General features: G+C 39.8%; 1 protein-coding gene and 1 long non-coding RNA gene across 9 annotated transcripts; one reads left to right on the top strand and one right to left on the bottom strand.

Moving 5' to 3' along the window:
• Nucleotides 1–398: 398 nt before the first annotated feature.
• On the bottom strand, nt 399–8923 carry LOC111255567 (fatty-acid amide hydrolase 2-A-like). Of its 8 annotated transcripts, none has more exons than XR_015330663.1 (11): nt 8763–8901; nt 7220–7306; nt 6014–6249; nt 4948–5161; nt 3890–4099; nt 3568–3677; nt 3181–3342; nt 2742–2987; nt 2055–2291; nt 1707–1908; nt 399–1412 (listed from the first exon to the last, which is right to left on the bottom strand). XR_015330663.1 is itself a non-coding variant. In XM_022817652.2 (11 exons), the coding sequence occupies exons 3-11, from the start codon at nt 6200–6202 to the stop codon at nt 1304–1306; spliced, it is 1608 nt and encodes a 535-aa protein (XP_022673387.1). In that variant the 5' UTR covers nt 6203–6249; nt 7220–7306; nt 8763–8901; the 3' UTR covers nt 399–1303. The 8 variants fall into 8 exon arrangements, 7 of the variants coding, with proteins under 7 accessions (XP_022673387.1, XP_022673386.1, XP_022673389.1 ...); XM_022817652.2 differs by having other exon boundaries at nt 1778–1908; XM_022817651.2 differs by lacking the exon at nt 8763–8901 and adding an exon at nt 8459–8702 and having other exon boundaries at nt 1778–1908.
• A 143-nt stretch (nt 8924–9066) lies between these two features.
• LOC147758219 (uncharacterized) lies at nt 9067–10729 on the top strand. The gene is made up of 2 exons (XR_015330674.1): nt 9067–9197; nt 9744–10729. It is a non-coding gene; the product is annotated as an uncharacterized LOC147758219 (long non-coding RNA).
• The last annotated feature ends 372 nt before the right edge of the window (nt 10730–11101 follow it).

Genomic DNA, 11101 nt, shown 5'->3' with positions numbered 1-11101 from the left:
ATATAAATTAAGTAATAAAAAAATATTTTCACCACTGAGTGGTTCGTTAATAAATAATGACGTAAATGCTTTGAGAGTTATTGAACGATGTATAAAATTTGAACTATACGTGATGGCTTGCAGTGGCTTCACGTAAACATAAACACTTCTTCATTTCATTATGAAGCTTGAAATTAGGGATATTTTTGGTTAAAGGACAAAAAGAAAAATGGCTGCAAATAGCGCACATGAAATAGCTATAAAATAGGCACTATATATCCTCTACAGAATCGCTTCATATCCTGGATTCGGAGTTGACTATTTTCAATACAAATCAATTTTCTTTTACCTACACAAGCTATGTTGTTGGCGGTAGGTCACAGACGCTAGGTCTACCGATCAAATAAGGACACTTGAGGTAGCAGTCGACTGAACCAGAATTCAAGCAATGGTTTATTAGTATATTTTCTTTATAGAGAGTCGACATGGCCTGTATCTTAACGCAGTGTCTGATTACAGGGTGAAGGTAATCTCGCCAGTCTTCCGATGAGCAGTTTTTTTTTTGAGGTCCTAATTATTGTTAACACTAGGTAGAGAAATAGATGATACAATAGCAGAAATTGCCGTCGATTTTATAAGTATCGCTTGCTCTAAAGCATTAGCCGGGACGGCATGGAAAATGACGCATACAATTCCTCCAAATAGCCATAACTCGTTCTTTATATTTATTTCTATTACCAGTTGTCTTCCTTTATTTAACTTTGAGCTGCAATAGTGCACTGTGAACGCCCAGTTTTGATTTATTCCTAATTCTCGTTCACGACCTGAATCTACCGTCTGCATAGACGTTTCCACACGCCTTCTACTACGTTCTGCTGCACTCCCTTTACACTTGTCTAGGAATCCAAAAACACCGATTAATTTTTAATTCCTTATTTTCAAAAGGTCTCAGAATCCTATTCCGAATAGGCGTTAAACACTGAAATGTCCTGTCACAGTCAGAGCCTTTTTCTAAGATTTTTTGCAGAGGGATATATCCGCGTGAACATTTTCGTGTATATTACAAACACCTACGATACGTGGGAAGCTATAGCGAGACACGACAAAATAAAATAGAACGTTTTAGATGATAATAAAGCGTAGCACCATTACAAGCTGGTAATTTTGGAACAGTCTTCCGTTTTAGCTTTACATCAAAGGTTTAACGGTGGATTCTCTTTCCAACCTTTCAATTCGCGTCAGAACTGAGCATAACAATATAGGGCAAAATAAATCAAAGTCGTTCGAACAGTATGACATATTTACTGCAAAAAAAATTCGTTGTTTAATTGCTTTCAGTATCTTCATAGACGTTTAAGGGGCAGGGAGGTCTCCAGCCCCCGAAAGCTTTCTCGAGATCGCGTGCAATGGCCAGCGTCAATCGATCGTTGAACCTGAGGGAATAGTCAAGTAAAGAGAGGAAAGTATATTAGGAAATCTATAGCGATCCCCAAGCAATACTTTTCTAAGTGCTTTTGCTTTGCTTGCGTTGAGATTCGCTCCGATCTTTAGGTTGTTCAGTGTGCATCTTACCCATAAAAATGATGCTTTTACTTTCCGCTCTTCGGCTAGCTTTATAGGATCAATTAAATAGAATATGCCCTAAGTGAGTCACCGAATAGCGTAAATATGCAAAACGACCTTGGGCGGTGACCCTTGAACTGAATATAACTGGCTCTTCGGCTTACCTCCAATTATGACAAACCATTTTAAATCAAAATTCCACCTAAAACTGCAACGGGTTCATTAACGTCTCTACCTTCGGGATGCCACAGCAACGGAAAGTGGTACTCGCTCATTGTTGAGTCCGATCGGACATATAGTCACAGGCATCTTAAGGACCGTGAAGGGCGCGATTAAGCTCAGAAATCCGTACGGGTGTAGCTGTGGCTGGAGTGTAGAAGAAAAATTATTGGCTAGTCGAATATATTTAGGTTTTTTTTTTGTATCCAGTCTAAATTAGGCTTAATTAAAACCTGCAGCAAGGGGCTGACTAAATATATTAATTGATTGTGTTGCGTTAAAGTGCTGATTACCGCATGATGGAAGGGAGCAGCACTGAGCATCGCGGGAAATATGAGCACCCCATTATCTCCGAGCATGGCGTTCAGCCTCCTTTCAAGCTCTTCGAGTCTGTCCAGGTTCCGACGTCTCCTACTGGCATAACACTTTTTGCGGTATCGTTTATCAATCCACGACATTCGAATAGCAGCCAACGTATGATAGGACAATCCGGCCACTTTAAGGAACAGTTCCCGCTTTGGATTGATACCCTGCAAAGGCAACGGGTTTCAAGTACATCGAGTAAGCAAATCAGCAAATTAATAATTAATCAGCACCGCCTTTACAAATTAGATAACGAGAAGTTGCTTACGGCCGATAACTCCTTTGGACATTGGTAATGTTCAAGCATTAGAATATATAATATAAATATTCTCTGAGGTAGAAACCTATTAAGAGTGTTCAGGCCTCTGCAGGATCCGCTAGAGTAGCTCCATTATCATTCTAAGCTCATTTTGTGTCTCGCTTGTGCTTACAATGCCGTCGTTCATAATTGTACATTTTATTTGTCCACCTCTTTGCTAATGCTATACATATAAAAATAAATTAACTATGATCCAACAAGCTTGATGCAAACAAGCTAGAAAAACATTCTCTCTCTCTCTATGTATATATATATATATGGACATATATATATAATGGCGTAATAAACATAAACACACTTTAGGAGGCAACTTGAACAAGAAGCGCGTTGGCGGCACTCCAAGACGTTCCATCGTCGACAAAAAGAAAGTGAAACCATCGGCAAAGAGTTCGGTAGGTCGCATCTCCTGAATTTCGCAGCCGTGCGTTGCAGCTAAATGTGAAACGACCTTCCTTACGGAGTAACGCATGTCAGAGCGAACACATGAAAAGTACGATGCGCCCTCTTCATCCATGTAGTATATGTTCAACCTAGAAATGTCCACCTGCGACGGATTTCCAGAAATAACCGAAAAGATAAAACGTTTTCTAGAGATATTCTTTTCGAGAACGTGTCATGCATCTCAGTCCAGATCACGGATATATAACTGAATACAACTAACAACCTACAACTAACGTGAAATTGACTCAACTACCTATTAGGCTCAGGCAACGAAACAGGGAAGATCAAATGAATACCGGCGTGTCAAGTTGTAGTTTAGATGGATCTCGGGCAAGTAGCCGAAGTACAGGACTAAGATCTTCTGAGTATCGTGTCATTGGTCCGACGCATACGATTGGTGCCATACCTTTCGCAGGTTCCGGGACGAGACCTTGGATATCGATTACTTCAGCAGATGGCTAAAGAAATTATACCAGCAGATATTTAAATTAGGCTCCTTCCATCTTGAAATTAACAAAAAACATTTTAAACTTTTATCCATTGCGCATTCAATTGTAAGGTGTGCAAAGACCTTGACAAACTAGTTGTCAGTATAATTGTACAGTTATTTTGATAGGACATGCCCTGGCCAGATATAGAAATAAGAAATATTTTGGAGCAGAAATTCATGCTGTATTCATTACCTTGTGGCCAAACACGCCACACCATGCAGACGGAAACCGGACCGAACCGCAGGTGTCACTGCCGACACCTATAACTGAAGCAGCTGCTCCGAGAAGCGCTCCTTCACCTCCTGATTATAGCAGCGTCAAATGTAGCAGAAGGAGACCGGAAAAACGTGAATTGCATTAACTACTTCGATCATCATTATTAATAATGGCTAGCGAATTTCTGGACTCTCGACGTATAATTGGCCCGTTTTCAAAATCCATTTTCCTCTTTTGGCGTTTTTCGTTGTTTTCCATCACGGCGTTTTTTTTCCGTGTGTGTGTAATGTATAGTTACCACTGGATCCGCCACAGGTGCGGTGAAGGTCGTATGGGTTATTGGTTGTGCCGTGAATCAAGTTCGACGTTTCCATCCACATCGTCATTTCGGGCACGTTTGTTACGCACAGTGGTATTGCCCCAGCGGATCGAAGCATTCGAATGCAAACGGAGTCCTGCGGCGACCGTTCACCCTTATGGATAACTGAGCCGATATCTGCGCATTGTCCTGCACAACAGGGTAGTAAGCGAAAGAAATTTCAAAAGGTCTCGCATTGTCTCGTTTTCAGAGATTTCACAGCCATATCGTTGTTACTAACCATCCTAAAGGGACAGTGTTCTTTTCTAGACGATAATTAAGTTCAACTATTTTGACCCGGAATCCTATAGGTATCTAACGGTTTTGTTTAATATACTGGTGCGATTTGCCGCCGTTGATGAAATCACTCATGGAGATACGGATGTATCCGTAATCGTGCGATTATTATAATTAACTCGTTTTGAATTATCTTTATCATCTGCCAATCTATCAATACAATCATTGTCATAGATATACCGGCTTATCAACTGTTCACAGCCACTATATCTGATTTGAACCGAATAAATTATTAGTCATGTAATTAGTTACCGTGGAAAGCTATAGCTGATACGACGTATCTGACCCTGTACGAAGAACTAGATTATATTACGAGATAAACAAGCATCGTTTTGTATGCACAATGGCGAGGCAAGGCGCTACATCGGTATGTTTTTTGAACGTCTACATAGCCAGTGCACAAAAGCTCCGGCGTATGGGAGACAAAACAGTTTTACTTAAGGTCACTAAGGTTCACTTATGCGTAGTTGTACATAACTAGCAAATGAAACCTGCCGCAGCATACTTCGTTCTGTTTACCCAGTATATGTTGTACAGGAGGAAACAATCATTGTTGACAAATGACAGGTTACCAGAGTCATGTCAAATGGCACGAATTGGTCCAGCGCTCATTGTTGCCTCTATGTCCACAGTTGGCTGGCTTTAGCGGCTTCATAATCTCTAAATACCAATTATATACTTGATGTACAATCGTATACTACCTTCAACAGAATTTGACTCCTTTGTCGTGATTGGCACACCCAAAAGAGGCTTTTCTTTGGCTAACTGGGATGCCGTCGAGTTTCGTACGAGTTCATCAGCTCGTCGAGCCTCTTCTAGCGCTTGTTCGAATCTTTCTGATACCACAGCATTGAGAAGCGGATTTACCTGTTCGATTCGGGCAATGAAAACGCGTACGACCTCTTCGGATGTGATCTATGCGATTTTTCATTGATGCACAAACATTTAAAAAAAGAAAAAAATAGTTATTAGTTGATTGGAGAGCCATGACTAAAATAAAGCCAAGAATCAGCTTAGAATCGAACCCCCGGTGGCAATCTACTATGTTACGAGGCATTCTTTAGGCAAGGTCTCAAACTGTATATACATATATGTACATTGATATACATCGTACGACTACTCCCTGCCATCGCGTAACACATCGTTTGTTTTATTTCACAAATAATGTGCCTCGCTGTTGAGCGAAGATGAAAATTGTGTTTGTACAGATATTCGTAAAATCAGGCAACATCACAATAATTTTTCATCTTTAACAATTCAAACCAAAAACGGAAAATGTTCATATCGTTTATTAGTAATGTGTGTCTACGTAAATATTACTCCAGTGACTATTGTCCAGGTTCACTATATGAAGTCTATGCACCCGACTTCAACATTCGTGATTTCGAAGTGAAACTTTGCGTAAGCGTGTTTTGGTACTATTTTAATCTCGGTCGTACCAAAAAGTTCGCTAAATGACGATATCCGGACAAAATCCACTGAAGTTACTGAGCTTCATCGAACATCATCGAGTGGACATCATGCATAAAATTCAAAGACGCACATTTCATTTGTACGCCTAGTCCAATATCCCATTTTAATGTTAAACACTCTCATAAATTCTGCATTCTGTTGAGATAATTGTATGCTATAGATTGCTTTAGTCCATTATATCTTGAAAATATAACGGAACGGAACCAGCGATCCGTGGTCGTTGTTCTCGTTTCTTTAGTCATTTCCCGCAGCTTTATTCACAAGCCTTTCAGACCATAACAAACCAGTACTCACAATTTTTTTCCGAATCAGCGAAGCTATCTGTACTCCGGAATAGGTGAGTATTCGGTTATTGATCGAAGGCAGCTTGCCCCTGCCGTCTCGTTCGCCTTGGTGCCACAGAAACTTCACCGTATGGAAAGTGAATAACAGAAAACAATAAAGCCCCTCAAAGAAGAATGTCCAGACCGAGCTCATATTCATTTTGCAACTCCCCGGGGGCTTATCTCAGAAGTGGCCTCTTGTTATACCTGCATCAAAAAACATGGAGGAACATCAAGTAACTAACTCGACCGTGAATCTTATCTTGATGACCATCGTCATCTGACAATGGCCGTCAAAAAAATCTCTTTCTGGAAAACAGCTCCCTTTTTTGTGTCGATGTTGTTTACAATATATGAATGATAAGAAATAGGCAATCCGATGACACAGTCATAAAGTGTTAACTTGCTAAAGTTACGGATAGCGAACTGATTGCTCAAGTTCGAAACCGGGCGCAAACACAATTCGTTCAAAAGAACGGAAAAGAACCAATCGCCTGAAACGATGCTAAATTAAGACATTACCAGATATAAAAACAACTATTGATCGATATAGAAGCGATCATGTTCAGGCTAAATCGCACTTTAATTTAACTCTTCTTTTGCACAAAGAACCCGTCAATTGAGATCAAGGATACTTGCTGTCGTCTTCGATTTTAGTTTCTTATCGAAGCTCAAATAAGAAGATCCTCAGAAGCATTTTTAAGAGAAATATACTGCTCCAAATATAGCTGCTTTTTTTCCCAGACCCAGTTTAATCATTGCGTGATGGTATCAATAAAGGAACAGATTTAACAAAAGTAAATTTAGAGCACATTATTCTAAAATCACACTGCGCTATTGGCTTATTCAGTCCTGAAGCCCAATTTAACACCGGAATTCATCTTAGAATCAATGAAAAAAAACAGGCAATAATTATGTGGAAACTGTCATCTATATTATTTGTTGACAGAAGTATAGTAAAGCATTTTTTAAAATTTTTATGTCGATCTTTGTAGCTCAAACTGTTGACGTGGGGAAGGGCTTGAGTTAATAAGCGTGCAGAAATCTAGGTGCATTTGCTTGATTTCAAGACGCTTCCTCCTTGTTAGGCTGAATCAGAAACGATAAAAAATGCCGTCTGTAAATTGAAAAGAGCGACCACGACACTTAGGCCTGGAGCGGGTTATTTAATATTTACCTTGTCAGGTGAAAACAAGACGTTTTGGAAAATGTCTTCCAAGAGATTAGCTGCCTTAGGGGATCGCCAGCCGTAACCGCCGTTGACCTAATAGTACGAGATAACATTATATGGATCTTTTTATAGGGCGGTGCTTGCGCTAACATGTTTAAAGTCGCTAATTAATCACTATAGAAGACTATCGTCGTGCACAGGCAATGTATCATATTGTTATATTCGAGTTTATACGATTCTACCGTTCAGTAACTCTATGACGCGCAACACATAGTTTCTACAATTTCTGCATTCTCCGTTTCGATAGCGCGTGGGAGGACAGAAAACGCATAAATAATGAAGGAATTCAAAAGTGACAACGGTTCTTCATACATAGTTCGAATGATCCGCGCCTGTAATATACGCCGTACGTCAATCGTCCAAACAACATGGCGATACAATCATCCGCAATGTATGTGAGACAAGGTGAAATACTCTATTTACTCTAGTGGTTATTCAAAGTGAGAAACGTTTCCGGTTTGTTTACGTTCACCACAGGGCACGCTTCGAAAAACCGTAATCCAAAATTGAAATGCCGGTACGTTTGGCTAGACACACACATATGTATATATATGTATACATGCATATATATATATATATATATATATATATACGTATGCATGTGTACCTCTATAGAAATGATTGATGTTTATTAAGGTGTCTGTAAGTGTTGATTGCTCTGACTAAAGTAAACATAAAGCAAATGTTTAGAGAGTATAACTTAACTGCGGCCGACGGCGCCATTCTGGCGGGTTAGTACTTCACGTCTTGTAGCTGATACTGTTTATAGTTTTACGCTGGTACTATATGGACAAAACTCTATCATCACTGGAGTACTAGTTTACTAAGCGCAATAGAAATTTGACAATATATTTGGAGACTATGCTTCTGCGACAGACATACAAAAACTATGCACTTCCAGGTCATGGTGGCCTTGACCATTATTTGAAACCGACGAAACAAAGTACACATTTATTAAGATGCTATTCATGAAATTGTCAAGCGCTGCAATAACAACTCTTTGATATCAGTAGCTTTTCGGGAGCCCACTGTAACGGGGTATGCTGTTAAAAGCAACACAAATCCGCCTGCCCTGTATATCTTACTCTAACGTAACTCGCAGTACACCCATGTTCCTGTCCACTAGCAAGCCCAACCGTACAGGACAAGTGTAGTCCTGTCCTTCATACACACACACATACGTACCCTCATCAGATGACCAGGCAAAGAAATACAATCATGTGACAAATGCTGTCTCCGTTAAAGCACACCCAGATAACTAACGGCAGGCACCATAACTATACAAAATCAATCAAATGAGAACGTAATTTTTAGCCTACTAAGCTACACGATAATAACAATGGCACAGTAACAATATCCAGTCGAACCGGGTCAACCGTTAGTGTATTTCTGGCCGACCTGACTGTTTGTCACCAGACAGATTGATTATTCCCTCGTTTTAATGTCGAAGATAAAAAAACAAAAAAAAGCACAGTGATTTTCTCATTACCTCTGTAATTGGCAACGCCCTCACCCGTACGCAGACAAATGGTGAAATAGTTTCTACCATATACCACTATTAGCGTTCGCTTAATACGCTTTCCAATGGGTAGCTTTGTGACCCGGTAGTCGCCAACTGGTCGCGGTAAATCTGATGACGGCATAGCAGCATAAGATACAACGCTTCGGTGGCCATGTTGCCTCTTCTCGATGAGATGCGCTCGAGATACTTTGACCTGTGTCTTGTTTGCACTTTCTCATTGGTCCAAAACAAGAAACGGCAACTTTGCGCGAGCAACAAAGTTGAAATATCCATTCGAATGATAGGCAGGCACGGTGAGCACGACAAAATGGGAGAACAACTGCCGTTGGAGAGAGTCTTCACGTTTGCATTTTGCCCTAGCCACAATATGTTATAATCGCATTGAATACCGCGAAACGGTGGGTACGTGCTAAGATAACTTGGGTACATGGATAGGCAGATGTACGGCGGCAGAATAATGTCAGGTGGAAATCTTAAAAGTTTTAAACTCCCAAACTAAGGTTTTCGTAGCCTCGCTTGATTCGAATATAGTTCCTGTGTTGTTGAAACGATAAGTTTTTGCTCATTTATCGATGTTGGTATACCACAGGCGGAATCATAAATGCATTAGGGACAGTGCTCGGAACGTTGTTTATTATTCGACCTTTATCAAATGGAGAAAAGCATGTTGATTTGACCGATGTAACCGCCCCATACAATAAATATAGGTATAAAATATGAAATAATCATTATCTACTAAAGAAGCGTATGGTTCGAAATAGGTTGCTTCGTTGGTGATATGAGGAGCGGCGGATGGCGTCACAAATGTCTTCCCGTTATCATAATTACTGCAGACAAGAACTGTGTGAAGGTCTTTCAATAACCACACGTTTTACTAATAGAACAAGTCGACGGATGATTGGTTCCTCAGCTTGTCACGTATAAATCATCTGTTGTGGTTGTTTTCAGAAGGCCTATATGATTCGTCCTTGAGAAGAAGGAAGGAGGCGACATTGGCTTATGGGAAGTCGAGCATTCGTGATCTATATAAGGCACTAATCGGTCTCAGGGTTCGTCGATCCTAAACGTATCTTTCTATCCAATGTCGTAAAGATTCGCAATCTGTAGTCAGGGCTAGTTATAAGGAGGACTCGGTGGACTGATAAGCTCTTCTCTTGTTAGCTTGTTGCTTTCGAGGCTAAGTTACACAAGCTGATTACTATGAATTAATCGTAATTTGGACAATTACCTAAGTTGAAGCTTTAGAACTACTGCGTGATTTAATGAAACATATTTTTACGTCTTATCAAGTAATACAAACGCTTACGCGCAGTGGTCAAGTGCGAAGACACCGTAAAATTTCGGTTCTTAAGGACGATTCGAATGCAATTGTACTCGAACATATAGGTGTATACATAAAAAAAAAATAAATAACAGCTAAACCTCAACGATCGCGGCGTTAAAAATTGCTAAAATGTGGAAAAAGGATTTTCCGATAAGAATTTGTTACCTGTAAATTAGCGGTATGTCTCTTTTTGATTGGTTGTGGTAACGTCAATGAATGACTGTATGATTTCGGCCAATTCGGGCAGTCTGAATCACTATTGGTATCAAGTCGACGTACGTGAGCTAGATAGACCCATGACGATTTGGCTCAGGTTTGTGTTGGAAAGACCGTCAAGTCCAATGTTTCAAAGGGGGGCTAATACAATGAAAATATCGATATTACCTTATTTACATCTGAGCTCAAATGGTAAACTATAGAACCTCAGGTACCGCGGCAACGTCAAGTATATTAGTCTTTACCAATGGTTAATTTTCTTCTAACAACACTGTATATATACGTAATTTTCTTCTGTTGTGCTTATTTTATATGATCTTCTTAATGGTAAAGTGTTGTGTATTTTTTCTAATTAAAACTGTGGTCATTCAAAATAAAAATGCCCACTATTGCAGTTAAGCGCTACGTTTAAAATACATTATAGTAATGGTCTGATTTCATACGTAAATGCATTTATGGCTTTCTTCTATTCGGTCAATAATCCTCTATGAAGAAAGGTTCTACTGGCTATTCATACAGCTTGCCTGACTCGAGGACTGGTTATGACCAGGGGGTAGAAATGCCCACTCAGTAATATTTGAGGCACGAATCAAAGCCTGTTTATAATAGTTTCTATACTAATGTCGACTTTCTACTGCTGCAAAGTTGCGTAATGAAATACTACGGAAGGGAGATATTCACAGGGCTTATATAATGTAACCGTGCTTCTATTTCTACACGCTTTGAGTACGTTTAAGTAGCGTCCTTTGAAATACTAATGGGCAAA

This window comes from Varroa destructor, unplaced genomic scaffold (assembly GCF_002443255.2).
Source record: "Varroa destructor unplaced genomic scaffold, Vdes_3.0 BEIS01000001.1, whole genome shotgun sequence".
In the NCBI taxonomy this organism is placed as follows: Eukaryota; Metazoa; Arthropoda; class Arachnida; order Mesostigmata; family Varroidae; genus Varroa; species Varroa destructor.
This window is presented reverse-complemented; position numbering and strand designations above follow the sequence as displayed.